The sequence below is a fragment of the Suricata suricatta genome, chromosome 9 (genome assembly GCF_006229205.1).
Source record: "Suricata suricatta isolate VVHF042 chromosome 9, meerkat_22Aug2017_6uvM2_HiC, whole genome shotgun sequence".
Classification (NCBI taxonomy): domain Eukaryota; kingdom Metazoa; phylum Chordata; class Mammalia; order Carnivora; family Herpestidae; genus Suricata; species Suricata suricatta.
The window spans coordinates 25,917,718-25,940,243 of record NC_043708.1 but is presented as its reverse complement, the minus strand read 5'-3'; the positions used below and the strand labels follow the sequence as shown (position 1 = coordinate 25,940,243).

The following is a 22,526-nucleotide window of genomic DNA, read 5'->3' as shown; positions in this document are numbered from 1 at the left end:
GTAAATCCATAGCCATGCATCTTAAGAATTACAACATTTCAGAGCTGGAAAAGACCGAGAAACTAGCTCAACCCTCTTAATTTACAAATGAGGACACCAAGACGTCTTTCACTGACTTTTTTGTTATGTTCCTGATGCCACTGCAGCTTCTTTTCAAACTGAATAAGAACTTTAAGAACACTGTGAGAATAGATGTTTGTGGGTTTTTTAATGCTTATTTTATTTATTTTTTTATTTATTTTTGAGAGACAGAGACAGTGCGAGCAGGGGAGGGTCAGAGAGAGGGAGATACAGAATTCAAAGCAGGCTCCAGGCTCTGAGTTAGCTATCAGCACACAGCCCGATGCTGGGCTCGAACCCATGAATCCAGAGATCATGAGCCGGATGCTTAACCAACCGAGCCACCCAGGTGCCCCTTAATGCTTATTTTTGAGAGAGAAAGAGAGAGAGCGATCAAGCACACAGGCAGGGCAGGGGCAGAGAGATAGAGACAGAAAATCCAAAGCAGGCAATGAGCTGACAGCAGCAAGCCCGATAGCAGGCTCCAACCTGTGAACTCCAAGATCATGACCTGAACCTCAGTCTGACACTCAACCTACTGAGCCACTCAGGTCTCCCAATGTTTGGGGAATTACCAATCAATCCTCAGTTTTTGCTTTCTGTCTCATTTTCACGGAAATCTAGTATTTCCAAAATTTGTAACTTAAGACAAACTTGTTAAACTCAGTAGCCATTTGCTATACACCTGTGTAATGGCTGACCGAGATGCATTGAGAAATGTGAGGGGCTGATGAGGCAACATCTCAATCATTGTTTGTAGGGCTGCCGTAACAAAATACCACAGTCGGAGTAGCTTAAACAATAGAAGTCTATTTTGTCACAGTTTTGGAGGCTGGAAGTCTGAGATCAAGGTGTTGACAGGTTGATTTCTCCTGAGCCCTCTTTTCTTGGCTTGTAGATGGCATTCTTCTCCCTCTGTCGTCACACGTCCTTTCCTCAGTGCACATACATGTCTGTGTCCGATTTCCCGTTTTTAAAGGACACTGGGGCACATTGGATTAGGGTTTACTCTAATGTCCTCATTTACCCTTAATTACCTCTTTAAAGGCTCCATCTCCAGAGAGTCACATTTGAGGGTAGGACGTTGACATGTGAATTTGGGAAAGGGTGACATAATTTAGCCCATAACATTGCCTTATATGAAATCCTTGCCCAGAGGAAGGGAATGACAGCAGGAACTCCAGAAAAGTAAAAGTAATTAGTCCAAAATGTCATTTAAACAGCTAACCTTATTAGGTGTACAATTTCCTGAAGAAAACTTCACGAACGCCATTTCTTAAAATGATTCAAAATAACTGCTTTTTCTTTCAGTTCTCTTTAAATTACCTTAAAATTCTCTTCCCATAGATGCTTACTGAGTAAATACCTCTTATTTTGCCCAAAATGAAGGTCACCAAAGATAAAGTACTGTACACAGAACATTCTAATGTGTTTTTACTTATTAGAATTGTGTATAGCTGTCATTCTTCTATCATACATATACAGTAATATTCAAACATCTGATACTAACATAACTTACTGACAAATTCTAATACTGAACACAGAATAGTTCTATATTAACAATAAAAACAAAACAGTGAGTTTATCTCAAAAGACTTAAATTCAGGCCATTATTTCACAATCTGGAAATCTGAGTAATCCAGCTTTAAGATGATTTTCTCATTCCTGAAGTTTGCTCTATCGATGTGTGACTTGGGACTTCCTCTTGTCTCAAGCCATTCCTGCATATGACGTACTTTAGAGATGGGACCTTGCAGTTGTCCTTGCACTGTGCCCTCGTCAGTGTTCTGGACCCAGCCAACCAATCCCAGCTTTTTACCCTCAGCCTAAGGTAAAGAAAAATATGAGAGAAAAATACAGTGAGATTGAACAAAACAGTGTGCCTACAATCTGCTGCCAGCATCTTGGCCTAGAATCAAGCCACTGAAACTAATTTGATATTGTCCAGAACAGTCAAAACAGAACTACAGCAAGGAGAATCTCATTGACCTTAACATGAAGTGTTGGCCGCTTGATGCCATTTCCTTCTTCTACCCTATAAAACCCAGGCACTAGAAATTTTCATGATGTAATCAGTTTGGTTAAGTACTAAAGACTTAAGTACTAAAGCAAATCAGATGCTTTCAAAATGATTCCCTAAGGCTGATTGTTGTTAGGATACTGGGCTGTATCTTGCTTATTTTTCCCTTCTCCTAATCAAGAATCTAGTGGGTATATTAAACAGAAAAAGCATGAAGTTATCTGATCCTTCTCTTTGTCTTTAGCCAGGACCACACCTAAACAAATCCAGATGAATGAATGTCCATTATATCTTTAAAAATCATTATTTTCTGGTCAACTCATTCCTTTGCTCTCACTGTAGAAAAATTGTCTAACCCAAGGTCTTTATGCTGCATCCAAAGCCCACTTTCTAACCTCCTCCTAGAGCAGGAAAAAGCATATAGTGATTAGCCTCTGAACATCGAAGTTTCATGAGACTACATAACTATTAGTTTTCATTTGACTTTCTTTTCTTCTGCTCAATAATCACAGCACCTTTAAGGTTGAATAAGTTAGTGCTTGCTTCGGCAGCACATATACTAAAGTTGAATAAGTTTATGAAGACCATCTGTTTGTTGTAGTTGCTTTTCTCTTAGCATTTACAATGTTCTTTCCTTTAAGTCATTAAACTGTGGAATGACTGAAAAACTGGGAAAGGTAGTAATTTTACAGGTAATTTTTTTTGGGTAAAATTTGCAAGCAGAGATGTAAAAGTTATTGTTAAAGTAACCCATGTAAATGGAAGGAATTGGGTTACAAAAGAAAATGGGAGTTAACATGACTGCATGCCCAAATGCCAGAGTAGTGACCTAGTAAATATGGGAAACTGCTGCACTGGCCAAAGAAAAGGTTATGCACGGCAAAACCGTGTTTGATGAGAAACTAAAGTATCTATCAAATCAGTTATGTTCAAAGCAAAGACATGTTTGTATAATGAACAAAGAGACTGCAGTAGAATAAATAACAAATTTAAGGGATACAGAGAACATTAAGGAATGAAGAAAAATAGAAGATACCTACAGCATGCATTGAGTGTCAAAATGGTGGCATAAAAAAAGAACACAAGAGAATGGATTTTAAGGAAGATTACATCCCATTGACTTTGTATAACAATTGTCCTCTTCTGCTTCAAAATAACCGAGGAGAGTTTGATATCCCTAAAGCTTAACGGTTACCTTGTATGGTAACTAGATATAATAACGTTTACATTGAGTTGTGAGCAGTTTATAAAGTCACATTATCTTCAAATTGCAATGTGATTTATCTGAACTCCTGAGAGTGAAAAAACACTCCCAAGTTTCACTGGTGTTGAGAATGGGAATGTCCCATAGGTTTTATTTGTGCGTTTGATTCTGTTCTTATTTTTATTTTTATTATTTTTTTAAAGCTCATTTATTTATTTTGAGAGAGACAGAGACACTCAAATGAGGGGAGGGGCAGAGAGAGAATCCCAAGCAGGCTGTCAGTACAGAGCTCAACACAGGGCTTGAACCTGCAAAAGTCTGAAATCATGACCTGAGCCAAAACCAAGAGTTGAATGCTTAACCAATTGAGCCACCACTATGCTTAACCAAAAAATAAGCCCTGTTCTTATTCTTATTTTTAAATTTATTTATTTATTTTGAGAGAGCAGAGGGGAGTATTAGAGACAGGGAGGGGCACCCGGGTGGCTCAGTTGGGTGAGCATCTGACTCTTGATTTCTACTCAAGTTATGAGGCTTGGAGCCTGTTTGGGACTCTGACTCACTCTCTCTCTCTCTCTCTCTCTCTCTCTCTCTCCCTCCCTCTCTCCCTGGCTTCTGTGCATGCACTTTCTCCCCGCTTCTCTCTCTCTCTCAAAACAAATACACTATAAATACATATATACATACTTAAAAACCTTTTCTAAAGAGAGAGAGAGAGAGAGAGGGAAAGAGAGAATCCCAAGGAACCTCTGCTCACCACAGAGACCAACTTAGGGCCTGATCTCACAGAAGTAAGATCACAACCTGGGCTGCTATCAAGAATTGGATGCTTAACTGACTGAGCCACGTAGGTTCCTCTGTTCTGTTCTTATTTTTAAATGATAGCATAATGTTGCTGAATCATGTTCGGTTTTGAATATATATATCAAACAAGTGAACAGTGTTCCTGAGAAAATCACAGGAAGCTAATTCCTCCTCATAACCATATTCTGGAAACACTATTTTAAGGAATATAATCACCAACTCCAGTCTCAATCTAAAAAGAAAGTCCTTTCAGATCAATAACCTAGACTTTCACCTTAGGAAACTAGAAAAGGAAGATCAAGCCAAAATTCAAAACAAGCAGAAAAATAAAAATAATAAAGATTAGAGTAGGAGCTAATAAACTAGAGAATAGAAAAAAAGAGAAAAAACTCAATGAAACCAAAAGTTGGTTCTTTAGAAAGATCAACAAAATTGCCAAACCTTTAGCCTAACTGATAAAGAAAGAGAGAGAGAAGGCTCAAATTACTAAAGTCAGTAATTAAAGAGGGGACATCACCATCAACTTTACAAAAGTAAAAAGGATTATAAGGGAATACCATAAACAATTGTGTACCAACAAATTAGATAACTTAGATGAAAAGATTCTTAAAAAGACTCAAACTACTGAAAGTGACTTGAAGAAATAAACAATCTGAATAGACCTATATTAACTAGAGAGACTGGATTAGTAATTTAAAACTTCCCACAAAGAAAAGCCCAGGACTAGATAGCTCCACAGACAAATTATACCAAATGTTTAAAGAAGAATCTTTCACCAATCCTTCACAAATTCTTCCACAAAACAGAAGAAAACTCTTCCCAAATTATTTATTAAGCCAGGATTACCCTCACATCAAAACTGGGCAAAGACATCACAAGGAAAAAAAACCCCCAAAAACTATAAGCTAAAAATACTTGTAAATATGGATGCAAAACTCAACAAAATATGAGCAAACCAAATCCAGCAACATACAAAAAGGATGGCACACCCAGAAAAATTGGGATTTATCCTAGGAATGCAAGATTGGTTCAACATAGAAAAATCAATACACCAAAGCTTAAAAAAATCATATTACTTAAAGTATTATATTAATAAAAACCAATGTAATATACCATATTAACAAATAAAACAGAAACCATATGAAACCGGATGATCATCTCATAGGAGAAGAAAAAACATTTGACAAAAATCAAAGCGTCAGACTCGGAATAGAAGGGAACATCCTCAACCCGATAAAAAGGAATCGGTGAAAAATCTGTGGCTAACATCATACCTGATGATGACAGACTGAACACTTTCTCCCTATGATCAGGAACAAGACAAGTGGCTCTTGCCACATCTACCCATTATTACCCTGGAGGTTCTAGTCAGGGCAGGGAAAAAGAAATAAAGCCATTCAAAGTGGAAAGGAGGAAGTAAAACTATCTTTACTCACAGACAACATATCCCATATACAGAAGAATCTTAAGGGATAAACTCATATACACAAATGAGAACTAATAAGCTCCCAAGATTTCAGGATATAAGATCAATATGCAAAAATCAACTGTATTTCTAAATACTGGCAGTGAACAATGAAGGATGAAATTAAGGGAACAGTTCCATTTATAATAGCATTGGATATATTTCTTAGGACTAAATTTAATAAAAGAAGCACCAGATTTACGTATGGACAACTATAAAATATTGTTGAAAGAAATTAAAGAAGATGTAAATAAATGGAAAGACATCCCATGCTCAAAATCGGACGATAATATTATTAAGATGACAGTACTTCCTAATTTGATCTATGGATTTTTATTTTATGTAAACATTTTTAAAAATTTTTAGTGTTTCTTTTTAATTTACTTTTGAGAGAGAGAGAGAGAGAGAGAGAGAGAGAGAGCATGAGCAAGGGAGGGTCAGAGAGAGAGAGACACAGAATCCAAAAACAGGCTACAGGCTCTAAGCTGTCAGCACAGAGCCTGACACGGGGCTCGAACCCACAAACCGCAAAATCATGACCTGAGCCAAAGTCACACGCTTAACTGACTGAGCAACTCAGGTACCCCGGATCTACGGATTAAAAAAAAATTTTTTTTAATGTTTATTTATTTTTGAGAGAATGAGAGAGTGCAAGCAGGATGCGGGCAGAGAGAGAGGGAGACACAGAATCGGAAGCAGGCTCCAGGCTCTGAGCTGTCAGCGCAGAGCCTGACACAGGGCTGGAACCCACGAACTGCAAGATTATGACCTGAACCGAAGTCAGATGTTTAACCGACTGAGTCACCCAGGAGCCCCATGATCTACAGATTTTAAGCAGTCTTTATTAAAAATCCCAGCTGCCTCCTTGCAGAAATTGACAAATTGATTGTAAAATTCACATGGAAACATAAAGGACCCAGAATAGATAAAAAATAATCTTGAAAAGGAAGAACAAATTTGAAGGACTCACACATCCCAATTTCAAAATTTACTTCAAAGCTACAATAATCAAGACAGTATGGTACTGACATAAGGGGTGAGGGGACAGTAGAGAAAGATGGGCTTTACTACTGCCTGGTCCTTGTCCCTCAACAAGTGTAACTAATCTTTGATGCTATCACCTCGATTTACTAAGACACAGGAATTTACCCTGCATAGTTGGTACCAAAGCTAATTAGAACATAGTTCTTGCTTTAAGTAACTCTTTTTCAACAAGCACTTCATGTATGAGTCTGAAACAAGAGGAGATGTTTTGCAAGTGTTGGAAAAAGAGGTATGACATATAACATTCCTATTTCAAAGATTCAGGATTGAATTTTATGTCCCACAATACCAGGACTGTGCCACTTAGATAGCTCTTCAGTCTTAACTTTGGGGTCAGCAATACAGTGGGGAGGCCTGATACCCTCTTACAGAGACAGAGAGCAAACTGAGATTGCAGTTGTGTGTGTTTGCTGAGGGTAGATTAGTGCCATTAAGGCAGAGGTCGAGTCTGGCTGTCAACGGTTTGTTCATCTCCACAATTACTCTCTATTACTCTAGTAGGAATACTAGACTCCATGTTCGGTGTTACCATTACTTACCCTGGAATAGAAAAAGTATTTTTACTAGAAAAGCTTCAGCTTGAAAAGGTAACTCTTCTTTCAAAGCCATAACGAGTAGGAAGGAATCAAGTGGGTGAACGGGAAAGATTGAAGAAATAAAAGAGGGCTGAAGAAAGTGCAGCAGCTACAGAGGAAACAATTACCTTAATTGCATAAATACCATTCGTCTAAATGCCATCTGACCAATGTTAACTTTTCTACAAGAATTGTGATCTGGGGGGGCGCCTGGGTGACTCAGTCGGGTTAAGCGTCTGGCTTCAGCTCAGGTCATGATCTCATGATTCGTGGGTTCAAGTCCCGTGTCAGGCTCTGTGCTGACAGCTAAGAGCCTGGAGCCTGCTTCAGATTCTGTGTCTCCCTCTCTCTCTGACCCTCCCCTGCTTGTACTGCCTCTCAAAAATAAATTAAAAACATTAAAAAAAATTTTTTTAATAAAAAAAAGAATTGTGATCTGGGGAGAACTGGGGAAGCCCTCAATTCCCCTGGGGAAGAGAGAAGCTCATTAATATCTGCTTAGGTACGCTGGTACCATTGTCGGAAACACTGATAATAACAGCAGATGATTTTGCCATTTATATTGCATTTCACCCACTGCAAAGCATTTTCAGACCCATTGCTCTACAACCACCATGCAGCTACCGAACAGCCAGCTTCTCCCAACACACACATTTGTTAGGAACACTGTGTCCTGTTCCCATACATATAGCCTACCCAAAGCCTGTAGACCACATACCTGAGTGTACTTGCGGAAAAACACCCCTTGGACCTTCCCAAAAATTTCATAATCCACTGATATCAGGGTGTCCCCGTCTGCCATGTTCATACTCATACCTGTCAGGGACCGGAAAAGCAGAAAAGTAAAGGGTTCGATATCCTATCCCCTAGTACCCCAAATCCTGCCGAAGAAAGGGCCATACCCACACTTCTCCATCTGTAACCACTGCGACCTTTCTCTGACATTATGATCTTCGAACTTCAAGGCACAGAAACGGATACGTGCAAGTGCAAGCATGCTAAGGGACAGGAAATCACCCGAGCCGAGGAGCTTCGTGTCGCAAATGCCCACAGAGGCCCCTGTGGGGGCAATTACCTGTTTATCCAACTACCTCCCTAAACCCATCCCTTGTCCTGTTCCCTTTCCATCCCTTCCTCTTCCCACGGACCTGGTCCCCCTCGGCCACCAGAGTCCCCTCTACCAACATGATAGGGGCAATCAAACTATGAGCACGCTACAGGGCCCTGTCCCCAGGCTCACCCTCCACGTCCTCCTCTCAGGCGCCTGGGACTACACCGGCGACCCGCACCCCAACGGTTCCCACAACCTAGTAACCTCGGCGCCCGGAAGCCTAGAGAACGGCTCCTCCTTCGCTGCCTCTCATGCCCATCACCTCGTTCGACCAATCATAAATGGTGCGCTCGGCCCAGAGCCCGCCCAGAAGGCGGGATTTCCATTGGGCTAGTCTGGGAGCGCCGGCCAGCCGCGGGTCGGGGATCTGTCCAGGGTCTTAGCTCTCTCTGATTCTTCAGACCTAGGCCTCACCCCACCTCGGTCCCTAAGCGCACCCCTTTTCTCATTTTTCTCGTGGGGGGAAAGACATACATGAAGAAGCACTTGAGATAAATTCACTCACTCAACAAATATTTACTGAAAGCCCTCTGTGTGCCAGGCACATTTCTAAGTGGTTCTACATTAGTGGACAAAAAGGATCGCTGGTCTGGAGGTACTTAAACTTTGGAGGTGGGAGATAGACGAGAGACACTAAATACTATAAATGAGTTGAATAGGAGGCCTAGAGGCCTACCCCGTCTTACTGTATTTCACTTTATTGCATTTCACAGATATTACATTTTTTATAAATTGAAGGTTTGTGGCAATCCTGCATGGATTAAGTCTAACAGCACCATTTTTTTCCCCAACAGCATTTGCTCACTTTGTGCCTGAGTCACCCTCTGGTAATTCTCCCAATATTTCAAACTTTTTGATCACTGTTATATTTGTTATGGTGACCAATGAGCAGGGATTATGACTCACTGAAAGCTCAGATGATGGTTAGCATTTTTTAGCAAAGTATTTTTCAAATTAAGGTATGTACATTTTTTTAGACCTAATGCAATTGCATACTTAATAGACTACAATATAGTGCACTGGGAAAGCAGTGCATATAAAGGTTATATTTCTATTTGACTCATGTTATCACAACCTTCACTTTATTGCAGTGATCTAGAACAGAGCCTATGATTTCTCTGAGGTATGCCTGGTACCTTTCTGCCCTTTTTCTTTCAGTTCTCAAATTTGGGGCCATGCCCAAATCTGGGATTGATAGTAAGGGAGATAAGTGAATAGCGGCTGCAATGGAGGTTATTTTTCCTTCTGTGCTCCTGGAAGATGCCCATGAGATTCTAGCTTACTATGAAAACTCCGAATAATGCTTATCTAAATCAACCAATCACAAGCACAAGCAAAATAACCCCATGACCCTGGAATCACTATTGAATCAATCAATCTAAGCCAGATGACCAAAATTCATGAATTTCTTTTCAGAAAAGGGAATTGTCAAAGGGGTTGTAGCTGATGAATGTTAAAAGTACAGCCCCCTTGCAGGCATTGGAACACAGCTACCCTTATGATTAAGAATGCATGTGAAGGAAAATGTGGCATTTATTGTTCCTCTTGGGATTGCTTGTATACATTACACCCCTTCATAGCAGAAGGCACCATATGTGAATATTCCAAGTGGGCAGACTTGGTGAGGGGAGATGGATTTGCAATGGAAGCTGTAAAGATTAATCATTTTACTTGTTCCCCCACTGAAAAGTGAGGATCTAGATCCTGAGGAATCATATAACCTTAGTGCTCAAGTAGAGGGTGAAGGTGATGTGGGAAGCAGGATTGAATGTTATACTTGGAAATATTTGGAAATAATGCTAAACAGAGTGCCTGGCTGATGTTATTTCTTTTTCTAAAATTCATTTTTAATGTTTATTTGTTTTTGAGAGAGAGAGAAAGCGCAAGCAGAAGAGGGGCAGAGAGAGAAATAGACACAGAATCTGAAGCAGGCTCCAGGGTCTGAGCTGTCAGCACAGAGCCCGATGTGGATGCTTAACTGACTGAGTCATCCAGGCACCCCTCAAATTCATTAAAAAAAAACCACAACAACTAGTTTCTCTATAGAATTAAACTATTGTCTACTACATCTGGGACACTGTAGAATATACAAAGATGAATAATATATAATCTTTGTCTTCAAGTAATTTATTTAGGGGGCACGTGGGTGGCTCAGTTGGTTGAACGTCTGACATCAGTTCAGGTCATGATCTCAGTTTGAGTTTGAGCCCCACATTGGGCTTGCTGATGTCAGCACAGAGCCCACTTCTGATCTTCTGTTCCCCTCTCTCTGCCCTTCCCTCACTTGTATTCTCACTCTCAAAATTAAATAAAACATTACAAAAATTTAGAGTTTATTTAGTAAGGGATGAATATGCATGCAAATAATCATGAGTCAGCCTACCACAAGGACAGAAAATATCTGAAAGCACAAAGGAGCAAAAAGACTCATTTTGACTAGGAAGATTGGGAAAGTGTTCTTGGAGGAAGCAGCACATTATCCAAAGTTACACAACCACGACTAGTACGTGATAGAGCTGGGACTTACTTCCAGGAAGTCTGAGTACTGAGCCCACTCCCAGAAATGTTATGCTCTGCCACCTTCCAGTGCACGGGACTTGGGGCAAGGTAGTACTGCTGAGATAAGAAAGTGAAAAAAAAGAAGTGCAATAGTCAGGTGTGGCTAGACCAGGGCTTCTCAACCCTGGCTGAATACTAGGACATTGGGGGAAGCTTTTAAAAGTACCAATACCCGGGGCGCCTGGGTGGCTCAGTCTGTTAAGTGTCCGGCTTCGGCTCAGGTCATGATCTCACAGTTCGTGAGATCTGCGTAGGGCTCTGTGCTGACAGCTCAGAGCCCGGAGCCTGCTTCAGATTCTGTGTCTCCCTCTCTCTGACCCTCCCCTGCTTGCGCTGTCTCTCAAAAATAAATTAAAAAACATTAAAAATAATTTTAAAGTACCAATACCCAGGCCTCACCGCAGAAATTGTTTTCCGGGGAGTCCTAAAGCCCAGCCAGCATTGCTATCCACTGGGGTAGACCCTGGAGAGACAAGGCTGGAAAGGTAGGCTGGACCTAACTAATCTGGCAGATTCAAACACCACATTAAATTATGTGTTTCAACTTGAAAGGGAAAGATAAAGAACATATAGGTAAAGATATAGGTAAAGAAGAAACCACTACATAGGCAAATGACAGGGGTCAGAGGTAATAGGATAATTACTCTGGCAGCAGCATAAAAAACGAGCTTTGGAAACAGATGTTGAAAGCAAGAATAGTGATTAAGAGAGTGCTGTCTAAGGAAGCACCCGCCAAGGACAGCAGAAATACAAAGGAACAGTCATAAGGGCACCCGGATGGCTCATTTGGTTTAGCAACCAACTTTAGGTTTCGGCTCAGGTCATGATCTCATGGTTTGTGAGTTTGAGACCTGCATTGGGTTCTGCACTGTTTAAACCTGTTTGGCATTCTCTCTCTCACCCTCTCTTTCTCTGCGGCACACACACTCTCTCTCGCAAAATAAATAAATAAATGTAAAAAACAAAAGAACAGTCACGTATGAGATAATGCAGAATAAATTCAACAGAACCTGCTGACTGGTTAAACAGAAGGGGTGACAAAGAGGACTGGAATATGACGTGCTAAAAGCACGAAGAGAACACTGGACAAGAAGTAGATGAGAAAATGGGGAGGTGATCATGAGTGTGTTTTCTGTCATACTGAGTTTGAGGTTCCTGAGGAACACTCATGTGGAGGTGGTAAATGGGCAGTGGGAAATTTGAGTCTGTAACTAAGGAGAGAGTGCTAAGCTGAGCATCATTTAAACACAGCTGAGACCAGAAATGTCAGCATTTGGTTGAAATCATTAAGGGAGAGAATGTCTGGAACTGTGTATATATGAGAAATAAGAGAGCTTTGGAGGACACCAAATTTGGGGGGCAGGTGAGGAAAAGACACAAATGCCAGAGACCTGGAAGAAGATGGAGCAAAAACATGAAAGAAACCAAGAAGGCACCCGAGCAAGTGAGAAGAGAGTTCCAAGGGAGGGAAAATTCAATGATGGCAAATGAATAGGCTGAAGAAATAGCAGCTTTTGTCTTTGGCCATTGTGAAGTCACTGGCAACCTGGCAGTTACATAAAATGGAAATGGCGGAAGCCAGATCACAATGGACTGGACAACGAGGGGCAGAGGAGAGTGGAGACTGCAAATGTACAGCTATCTATTAAGAAGTCTTGTGGAGAAGAAAAGAAATGAATGGAACCCTCTGATGAGAGCAACAGGTCATGGGAAATGAAGTTTGTTTTGCAGAGGAAGGTTAAACATATTTTAAAATCAAAGAGGAGTGTGTGGGTAGATACAGCTTGAAGTGAACAGGATGGAGGAATAAAGGGATGGAGTCAATTCCTGGAGGGTACTGGAAGGGGTCTAATTCAACAGAACCCACGGAAAGATAAAGATCCTTTTTCCTCAGAAACAAGAGGGAAGGAATTCAAGATGGACGGAAGCACCCTGGGAAATTCTGGCCAACTGGAGGGGAGCTGTAGGAGTTGATGACAGGCAGGCCAGATGCTGAGATAATTGGGACCGTCAGAGTAGCGGGAAATGTCTGAAACTGCATGTACAGAGAAGGCAGTAGAATCATCTAGGAAAGAAGTCGAGGAATCAAAAAGCACTGCCCTGGAGAGCCCACCGAGAAGTTTCTCTGTAACGCATAAAGCTGTAATACGACATGTTGAAGCATTAACACCGACTACTGCTGTCCATTTTATTTCCCATGTGCATTAATCTTTTGAGTAGTTACAGGAAAAAAGTAAACCGCGTGTTTTCAAACAGCTTACACGAATGAACTGAAGCATGAAGACAAATAAATCCTCTTCTAATGTTAACAAGTTATAGAATATCATTTAGTGTTGGAACCAGGTTATACGGATCATTTTCGATCTGGTCGTTAACTTTATTATCATTACACTTGGCCGAGTCACTGTTGGGCCCCACAAAGAGACAGCCAAGTTACCACGTGAGAGTAAAACATTATATCAAAATAATTAGATTGGCTACAAAAACTACCTCGGAAAGACACTGAGTAGCAAAACCTAGCCAAGTTGCTAAAATCTGACCGCAAGCTCCAAACTATTGGGGAAGAAAAGCAGAGGGACAGCCATACCTGGGGCCCGTACAAAGCAGCCGAGCGTGCTAAGAAAGGCTATCAGCAGGCCCACTCCCGCTAAGTGGGCGGACACCGGAATCCTGCGGCTGAACGACTCCAAGGCACATCTAGGGGCTCTGTCTTTTGCCAGAGAAGGGCACACCCTAGGGTCTGGGAGCATCGTTTTCAGAAAAATACAAGTTCTTTGATGGAGCCCCAGAAGACCTCTCCCGCCCCTTCTCCCGTTCCCCAAGGGCAGGGGCGGGACAGAGCTGCAGGGTTGGCGGGACACCGGGTCAAGTGACACTCACACTGACCACACCCACCTCGCGGGCGGCTCCCGACCGCCTGAGGACGGCGCCTGCGCGCGTTTGCTGTCCGCGTTCGCCACTAGCGAAGGGGCTGGGTACGCATGCGCTCCCGTCTCCAGGCAACGGAAATAACAGAGGCCACTGAGAGCGCCTGCGCGGCGGTCGGTTGCGGTGGGGAGGGTCTGGTCTGGAAACCAAAGTCCTAGGGATTTCCCAGAGCAGAAACGGTCGTCAGTGCCTCAGGTACGCGGAAGAGGGGACAGACATGGGGTCAGCACCTCGACCCCCCAAGATCTCCATGGACAGAAGAGCGAGGGCTTGTTCCCACAGCGGAATCCCCAGTGGGGACGCCGCGACTGACGCTGTAGGACGGAGCGTGACTTCGGCATTCCTAATCTAAAAGCTGCGGCGGCCAGGTGAGGTGGCCCCCACCTCTCAGGTTACAGACCTTCCGCCGTCTGCACTGCGGGGACTTCCAGGGTGAGAGTTCGGCCGCCAGGCACCTGCTGCAGGCCTGTGATTGGGGTCAAGCACGGTTCCCGCAGGAGGCAAGCCCTTAGAGCTCTCTGGGCCTCAGTTTGCTCACCTCTGAGATGATAGGGTTGGATTCAGAGTCCTAAGGTCCCTAAATGCAAGTCATGTAGCTGAGCGAAACGTTCAATTTATAGGTGAAGAAACGAGCCAGCAAGGGGGAAGTTGCTTGTCCTGTGTCACAGGCCTAAACCGTGATTTTCAATTCGATAGCTCTTGCCATTAAATCTTTCCACCCACTAGGGAGCATACTGTGTATGGCAGAGGCTGGTACTGGAATAAAGCCAGGTGGCAGGAACACCTATGTCACATTCATTTTTCTGTCCTCAGTACCTAATAAGTACCCACAGGAAATAATAAGCACTCACCAAATGCTTAATTGAGGAAAGCTCTGGCAACCCGTCACCACTGTCCCTAAAAAGTTCAAGAGAATATGTAGGTAGGACAAATGTGGAAACAGTTTACTTTAGCAGCTGGGGTGAACCTCAAACCCATCACATATATCTGGTTTAAATCTCCCTTAGGCTTCAGTCCAGTCCCTGAATGGCTGGACTCCAGTTGGCGCCGCGTCTGCCTGTGGGCGTTATGCTCCCATATAATAAAGCAGAAGCTCCAGGACTCCTCTCAGCTAAGCAAGCGCCCTGTGACAACGGTGACTCTTCTCAGCGGTCCTCAATGGGGCCCCTGAGGAACAATTTCCAGCAGAAGGTTTTGAGCCACAAAGAGCGGACGCTGGAGAACTTCTCCACTCCCTCCAAATGGAACACGTACAGCAAAGCTCGGAGCTACTCCTATCCCCAGTGTGTTGGAATCAGCCAGCAAGATTCAAGAAGCAATCCCCAGGGCCAAGTGAAGGGTTGGTTTTACTCATCAGATCCTCAGTCCTGGTATCCCAAAGCAGATAACCAGGAATTCATCCCCTTTACAAAGAAGCGAGTTGGGGTGGACCGGGCATACCCACTGAAACCTGTGTTCCACAGGAAGTTTCATAGTACAAGTGGGGCTGCCATTGATGGGGACCAGAATGTCTCTCCAAGACCCCCGGAACCAAGAGGCTTTCCATACAGCAGTGTTGGCTCAAGGAACTGGGTGAATTCCTCTGGGGCTCGTGCTGTTGCTGCCACACGGGAGGAGAGGGCCATGGCAGATCCCACCAGGACTGAATGGGTGCAGATCCAAAGACTAGAAGCTGCAGGGGAGAGCTTACAGGAGGAAATCCGAAGAAAAGAGACCCTCCTAAGGGAAAAGCTGAAGAAGACAGAGGAGGAACTCAGAAGGATCCAGAAAGAAAAGGAACAAGCTAAGGAGAATGAAAACAGAGGGCTACAGAGAATGACACTCCCCAGGAAGGGAGTTAAAGGTAATAGCAACACCACATACAAGTCCACCTTCACCCCAGAATTTGGGGCTGAGGAGGTCTTCAGTAGACACAGGAGAGAGGATGAAACTAGAGGATGGCCTCAAGAAAATTCTAGTCCACTCCAGTTCTCTGATGATGGAATACAGAAGCTCAAAAGGGAGAGACTGGTGGCAAGCAATAACAAAATCCGAGAGTTGGTCTTGGAGTCACCAAAAGAGTTTTCTCAGTCTTTAGAAGTGCCAGGCAGTGCTCTACAGGGATCCACCAGCAATTCTAGTCTGCCGACGGCACCAGACTCCTCAGTTTCCACCTGTTCTACTGAAGAGCCAGAACTTGGCGAATGTAGGCATTGTGGACGCAAGTTTCTCTTGCTCAGGCTGGAGAGACACTCCAATGTCTGCAGCAGGGTGCAGAGTTCGAAGAGGAAAGTGTTTGACTCCTCCAAGGCCCGGGCCAAGGGCACAGAACTAGAGCAGTTCTTGAACTGGAAGGGACCAGCCTCAGTCAAGGTAACAAGGCAAGGGCTTTATGGATTTGACTTTGAGTGGGGATCATTGTAAAGGGACTGTTATATCAGTTTTTTTTTTTTTAAAGAAAAAGTTCATGTGTCATATAGGGAGAAAGTGAGAATTAACATTTATTGATTACTACTGTGGGCCAGTCACTGTGATGGGAGCGTTTCATAAGATACTCACCACAGCCCTTTGGGGGTTTCATTGTCTCTTATGTTATCAATTCAAAAATCAAGTCTCGGAGAATTTTACTTGCTTGAGATCACAAAAGGCTTTGAATGGCCGAGTCAGACTATAATTCTGGGTTAGAATGACTTCAAAATCTAGACTTAAAAATATTATGTCCTATTGATTATAAAAGTAATAAATGTTTACTGTGAAAAATGTAAAAGATAGGAAAAATATAAAGACAAAAAATGATTCGGCAGTTCATCCCTCTGAGAGAATTCCTTGCTCTTTGCAATATGCCACCTCCCAAGGTTAGGATTTGTTGCTTCACCTATAACCATATCTGCTTTTTCAAGATTAGCTCAATTTTTATATACCTTCTTAGTAAGTGCATAAAACACAATTAAGTTTGCAATCCTGTCTCTCCCCATTACAGTGTAAACACCTTAAAAGTAGAGAACTTCACTTTCGGGTAACATTCCAACTGCAGAAAAAGTAGGTTGTAAAAAAACTGTGAGACACTCTGTGGTAAGTTTTGGGGTACCTCACAGTCACGTTTGGACAGTCAGATCTGGAGAAGATTGTCTCATGGATAAGTCCACCACCCCATCAAGGTTTTGCCCCTTGGTTTGTAAATGAGTGTTTCTGAAAGTGTGGCATGCTGGCAAACACTTTTTATTTTAGTAGTTTTTAGTGTGTGTTAGAAAAATAGAACATCATATGAAGCCCGTGGTGTCTAGGAATCATGAAGAAAAATATGAGTAACCTATCGTAAGGGGAATAGAGTGAAAGTGGTATGTATGCAAATGAGCAAAGTTTGGGAAAGCCAGATCACATGACCTCAAAGCCCCATTCAACTCTAATTTTCTAACAAAATATGAGAGCATATTCTGTTTTCATTTCTTTTCAACACTCCCTCTGCTGCACTAGCACCTCTTGTCCGTTAAGCACTTTACAGTTTGTATGCACATTTGCTGGTGCCTTTGAAAACTCAAATTTATGTGGTGGCTGTTAGGAGAAGTCACTTGCAGTTATTTTTTTCAGTACAGTTTGGAAGATCACCACAAGAAATTCCCTTCTGTGTTTAGAGATAATCTGCCTGAGGTCCAGTTTCCAACATTTTGCTCTTGCAGATAATGATATGATCACCAGTTCCTGCTCCTTCCCAGTTTATTTTTGGTCAACGCAATAATCCAATGGGGTCTTCTCTATACCACTATAGCGGTTATTTCTGGCTAGCACCTAAGAGTTTTTGTGTTTCTTAATTTCCTAAATATATTAGAAGTGAAGCAAAAGAATTGGATTTCTGAAATCAGACCTCCTAACTTCGTGGAAACTGGTTTGGGGAGGTATGTTGCCTTGAAGACACCGAAGCAGGAAGGGTCTGGATTGAGATGCGATCCCTTCCTTGGAATGTCCCAAGTCTTATTTGAAAGCTTTATGCCTTTGGAAGCTGAGTGATTTGTGTCTCCCTCTTATCTCTCTAGTGTACTCATGAGAATAGGTGATTTTCCTTGTGTCCTTAAACTTCCCCATAACTTCCAGCAGACTTGTACCTCCCGTCTCTCCACTGGACCCTAAGCATTTGAGCACAGGGACCAACCACATCTTTGTGCTCTGTGAGTGATGAGTGTTAATTTCAATCTGATGAATTCAAGTGTAGCTATCATATAGTTGAGGAACTTCTCCCTAATTCAATTCTTCTTAAAGTTCCTGGATTCCGTCTCTAACACTCAGATTCTCTTGCCGCCTTGTCTGTTTCATTCAGTAAGACTTTCTCTTGAAGGATCCTTCTCTTTTGATAATATCCTGTTATTCATCATTGATGATGTGAGATCACCAAGCAGCTACTTGCCTTCTTTCTTTTTTCTTCTTTTAAGAATTAATTTTATAGTAATCTAAATAATATTTGAATACATTTTTAAAAATCCTGAACCAAGTGACCTATAAGGCAGATAAGCAGGATCCTGCCTTACCCATCTCCATCCTACCCTGGCCCCAGATGACTTCTTTGGTATGGATTTTCATATTTCTCAATAATATGCTTATTTTCTTGATTAATCCATTGTACACATTTTCTGTTGACTTCCTCTTATGAGTGTTGTGGGTAAAACTCTCATCTCTCCTCTCCTCTTATTTTTCTCTTTCCCTTCTCATTCCATTGTAGTGGAATCACAATTTGGAGTTAAGCCAGTAATCAGCTTTTCCACTATAATAATATAAATGTTGTTCATTAATGAGTGAACAAATTCTGCCTCTGCCCACATGCACCTGGAATTAATAGTTGACTCATGTTTTCATTTGCTTGGTTTCTTACGTACCAGTCTCTCATTTTTTCCCCCTAGTTGATCCATCTTGATGTTTGATGCCTGTTACTGTTTTTGTAAATGTTCAGACACCTCTTATAGTCCATCAGTTTAATTTTGGTTGTTTGTTTTTTTACTTCTGGAAACCTCTGTCCCACCACTCTTTTTCCTGCTGTGTCAGTCTGGACTGGTTATTCTCTAGGTCTGGTGCAGACCTGTTGTTTTAGGACTTCTTTTTGTTTCTCTTATGTTTTGGGTCCTATTTCCAGCTTCTTATGTCTTTTTCTTGCTTTACTCTTTGCTGAAGCTTTCAAGAAATATGCATGAGAGTCATGTTTTCCCCCCCCTTGGGATGAATAAAAATATCTATACAATAGCAATCTATTTGATTGATGATTTGGCCAGGTATAGAATTCTAAGTAGAAAATAAATTTCTATTAGAACTTTTAAGGCATTTTCCCAGTAGATTTTAGCATCCAATGTTACTTTTGAGAAATCTGATGCCATTTTGTTTCTGCTCCCCAACAGGAAATCTCTTCTGGTGTTTCTCTTTTTCTAAAAGCTTACAGGATTCTCTATTCTGAAATTCTGAAATTTTACAATGATTGTGTTGGATACTTGGTAGGCCACTTCAGTTTCATGAGCAGTGACCTTAATTCTCGGAATGTTTATTGTATTATTTCTTTAATAATTTCCTCCTTGTGCTTTTTCTGTCCTTTTTGAAACTTCTGTTGGTCAGGTGTTGGACTTCTTGGTTTGGCTTTCTAATTTTCTAGTCTTCTGTATTCTCTCTCTTATCTTTTTTTCCCATTCAGAGTAATTTTCATGACAGTATTTTACAACATTTCTGTTTTTATTTCTAGCTATCACGGTTTTAATTTATAATAGTTCCTTCTGGCTCTCTGGTTGTTAAGTTTTCCTTCACCTGCTTTGTTGCGGTTTCCTGAGGGAGCAGGAACAAGTTCATGTACTTATTTTTGTTTCTCTCTCAGTAGAGTTTCACTCAGATATCTGGTGATCCTAGGCTGTCCATTTGTGTTTAAGCTTAAGTGGGGCTTGTTCATATTCGGGTTATCAAATAGTGAACCTTTTCATTGGGGTCACTCAGGGTCAGCATCTAATGGATTTTCTCTCAACTGCTTGGTGCATCCAGAGAACTCCTGTCTCCTACTAGAGTGCCGATGCGTTGGATCCTGGGAGCTGAGTGGGGAAAACAGGCCAACAGTTCCATAATTCGTCATGTACACTTGCACTTAATCCCAATTTTCAGCCTCAATATTAGCCCTGTTCTCCGCTATGCCTGAACTTCCTGAGTCTGAAACCCGTCTGGTTCAGTCTCTCCTGAGAATAAACCCTGTTCTCCTGTAAGGGTGCTGGGAGTGATGGACACTTGGATGTGCAAGATGGCAGGGGGGCCCAGGGGTCGTTTATTCTTACCATGCACGTACTTGGCTCACTGAGCCTCTCAGTACTATCCTCCTGGGCGGGCCCTTAACTTAAGCGCCTCCACTCTGGCAAGCCAGCTCTGCTGCTCCTTTCCTGTGCTCTGCGACCTTATGGGTGAGCACCCTTCTCACTGCCTTCCTACATTGTATTCTGATGAAGACTCAGGAGATGAGGTAAACGCCAAGTTGAATGACGAGTCTTCCTCCTGCTTACAGGCTGACCCTCCTCGGAAGAGCAACTGGAGACAGAAGCACGAGTCGTTCATCCGTACCCTCCGTCAGGCTCGAGAGGTCCAGCAGGTCATTGCCAAAGGTGGGAACCCTTCAGACTTGCCTCCTATCCTGCCTGCAGAAAACCCAGATTATATTCAGTGTCCTCACTGCAGTCGCCACTTTGCCCCCAAGGTGGCCGAGCGGCACATTCCCAAGTGTAAGACCATCAAGAACCGGCCTCCACCTCCAAGGAGGCATTACAGTTGAGCGGACAGCAGCGGAAGCCTCCTTGGTCATTCAGAAGGCTCTGCTTCTCTTCAGCAGTACACGGGAGCAGAAGAATTTGATGGAAAACAGAACTGTTTCCTATCTCCCACATCCGTCTGCAGAGCTTAAACCAGTGAGAGACCCCCATGGTAAGTGGCAGGAGGCCAAAGGAAGCCTCAGCTTCCCACTAAGGTACCACCTCGGGCTGATGTGCCTGGTTATTGCTCTAAGGACTGATGGGTGAAGACACTCAAGGGCAGCGAGTTGGCTACAGTAAAGCTCTCTTCTCGCGAGCCTGACTTGTGATTCATGCTCGTTAAGTGCCTGCGTCCGCTGTGCCTTCTTGGCAGGCCTCTCTGTGTGTCTGTGGTTCCACTTAACTCTTGCTCTTGCAAGAAGTTGGTTCATTAGATTGAGTTGGTTCAGAGGATCAGGATCACCCAGGTGGTATCTCTTATGAAAGATAATACGATTTTACTGTAAGGCAAGTGATCATTTGTCCTTGATCTCCCTGATGCGTGGTCCTGGCCAAAAGCCAATACAAACAGGTCAGGTTAGGGTCCAGTGTATCCTAAATGCGCCTGTGGTTACTTAAAAAAAGGGAACCTTATCTTTATGTGCTTTACTGGGTAAGAAGGGGGGAAGTACCCTGTATGTCTCAGTAGTTGTTCTTTTCTAATGGATTTCATGTCAAAAAAAAAAAAAACTTCAGCTTCAGCTACCGCTAGCATTCTGCTTTGAAACCAGCTTGCTTGTATCGCTTTTTAGACAGCCAGTTGCGGAGTAACCGCTTGAGCTAAAGCCAACCCTTGTTATCGCTTTTTAAATGAGGAGCAAAATCTACCATCAAAGCAAGCTGAGACACTGCAGTGTCACATGTCCCTCCCCAGTATACCACAGTGGACCCCTATTTTAGAAAATAAACTGATAAAAAAGATACCAGATCTTTTTAATTTTCCTTGTGCAGAATTGTGCATATTCCCAAGTAACCTTCATAATGAGACCTTCAATAAATGGGATTTAGAGATATAAAATTAAATAATAAAATGAGTAAGTCCTAGATTGGTCAAATGGGAGAAGTGGTAAGGTAATGCCTCTCGGGGGTAGTATCAGATCAGATAGGGTGAAGATTGCACAACAGATGTGAAATAACTGGGATTATTGTCCTGAGGCCACCACTCAGTTGGCTGAGCATCCCACTTTGGCTCAGGTCATGATCTCAGCGTTCGTGGGTTCGAGTCCCACATCAGGCTCTGTGCTGACAGCTCAGAGCCTGGAGCCTGCTTCTGATTCTGTGTCTCCCTCTCTGAAAAATAAACAAACATTAAAAAAAATACTGGAGAAAAAAACCACTCAACCTGACCTGGACCAACGTGACTAGGCAGACAATAAAGCCGTATTTTACTAAACAATAAATGGCCACTCACCCTTGTTCCATTTCCTCTGCAGCTTCTGCTGAGTGATTGGGCTAACAGATCAGACCAATATGAAATCTGAATTTAAAATTTAGCTGTGAAGTGGCAGGCCACTAGGCTGAAAAAAAAATGTACATACTTTAAAAATGGTACATATTAAATTGCTTTACCTTCTTCTTAATTGTTGCAAAGAGAGATCACATACGGAGCTTTAGGTTGGCCACTTGAAGTGCCCTCATGCACACAATGGATCTTTTAACCAATATATACATTCATCCCCCAGGCAAGTCTAGTGAAGTACAAATTGTAAGTTTCACACTTGACGGTAAAAGCAATAGGTGACAAGAGTGAGCTGTGGCCAAGATCACAAAGTAGTAGCTTATGGACTGATTTGTCCTACAGACGTGTTTTATTTGGCTGGTGTGGAACTAAAATTAAATTGACATTTAAAAATTGGAATATGGAGGGGCACCTAGGTGGCTCAGTTGGTTAAGTGTCCGACTTCAGCTCAGGTCATGATTTCATGGTTTGTGGGTTCAGGCCCCAGTTCAGGCTCTGTGCTGACAGCTCAGAGCCTGGAGCCTGCT

At 42.5% G+C, this 22,526-nt stretch overlaps 2 protein-coding genes across 8 annotated transcripts; one reads left to right on the top strand and one right to left on the bottom strand.

Annotated features, from left to right (window-relative positions):
* Nucleotides 1–850: 850 nt before the first annotated feature.
* Nucleotides 851–13,677, bottom strand: ACYP1 (acylphosphatase 1). 3 transcript variants are annotated; one of them, XM_029951161.1, is made up of 3 exons: nucleotides 13,430–13,677; nucleotides 7,891–7,988; nucleotides 851–1,886 (listed from the first exon to the last, which is right to left on the bottom strand). In XM_029951161.1, exons 1-3 carry the CDS (start codon nucleotides 13,590–13,592, stop codon nucleotides 1,671–1,673), a joined length of 477 nt encoding a protein of 158 aa, XP_029807021.1. In that variant the 5' UTR covers nucleotides 13,593–13,677; the 3' UTR covers nucleotides 851–1,670. The 3 variants fall into 3 exon arrangements, with proteins under 3 accessions (XP_029807021.1, XP_029807024.1, XP_029807022.1); XM_029951164.1 differs by lacking the exon at nucleotides 13,430–13,677 and adding an exon at nucleotides 10,811–10,899; XM_029951162.1 differs by lacking the exon at nucleotides 13,430–13,677 and adding an exon at nucleotides 8,413–8,497.
* A 298-nt stretch (nucleotides 13,678–13,975) lies between these two features.
* Nucleotides 13,976–21,261, top strand: ZC2HC1C (zinc finger C2HC-type containing 1C). Of its 5 annotated transcripts, none has more exons than XM_029951343.1 (4): nucleotides 13,976–14,138; nucleotides 14,778–16,130; nucleotides 20,261–20,357; nucleotides 20,450–20,608. In XM_029951343.1, the coding sequence occupies exons 2-4, from the start codon at nucleotides 14,797–14,799 to the stop codon at nucleotides 20,522–20,524; spliced, it is 1,506 nt and encodes a 501-aa protein (XP_029807203.1). In that variant the 5' UTR covers nucleotides 13,976–14,138; nucleotides 14,778–14,796; the 3' UTR covers nucleotides 20,525–20,608. The 5 variants fall into 5 exon arrangements, with proteins under 5 accessions (XP_029807203.1, XP_029807204.1, XP_029807199.1 ...); XM_029951344.1 differs by having other exon boundaries at nucleotides 14,778–16,122; nucleotides 20,450–20,568; XM_029951339.1 differs by having other exon boundaries at nucleotides 20,261–21,261.
* Nucleotides 21,262–22,526: the final 1,265 nt, after the last annotated feature.

What these genes read in the sequence shown, in the direction of transcription:
- ACYP1 (XM_029951161.1), bottom strand. Translation starts at nt 13,592, where the DNA reads ATGCTCCCAGACCCTAGGGTGTGCCCTTCTCTGGCAAAAGACAGAGCC. An exon ending in CTGCTTTGTACGGGCCCCAG is followed by an intron (nt 7,989 to 13,429) that starts GTATGGCTGTCC and finishes GGTCCCTGACAG; the next exon opens with GTATGAGTATGAACATGGCA. An exon ending in TTTTCCGCAAGTACACTCAG is followed by an intron (nt 1,887 to 7,890) that starts GTATGTGGTCTA and finishes TCTTTACCTTAG; the next exon opens with GCTGAGGGTAAAAAGCTGGG.
- ZC2HC1C (XM_029951339.1), top strand. Translation starts at nt 14,797, where the DNA reads ATGGCTGGACTCCAGTTGGCGCCGCGTCTGCCTGTGGGCGTTATGCTC. An exon ending in GCCTCAGTCAAGGTAACAAG is followed by an intron (nt 16,131 to 20,260) that starts GCAAGGGCTTTA and finishes TCCTGCTTACAG; the next exon opens with GCTGACCCTCCTCGGAAGAG.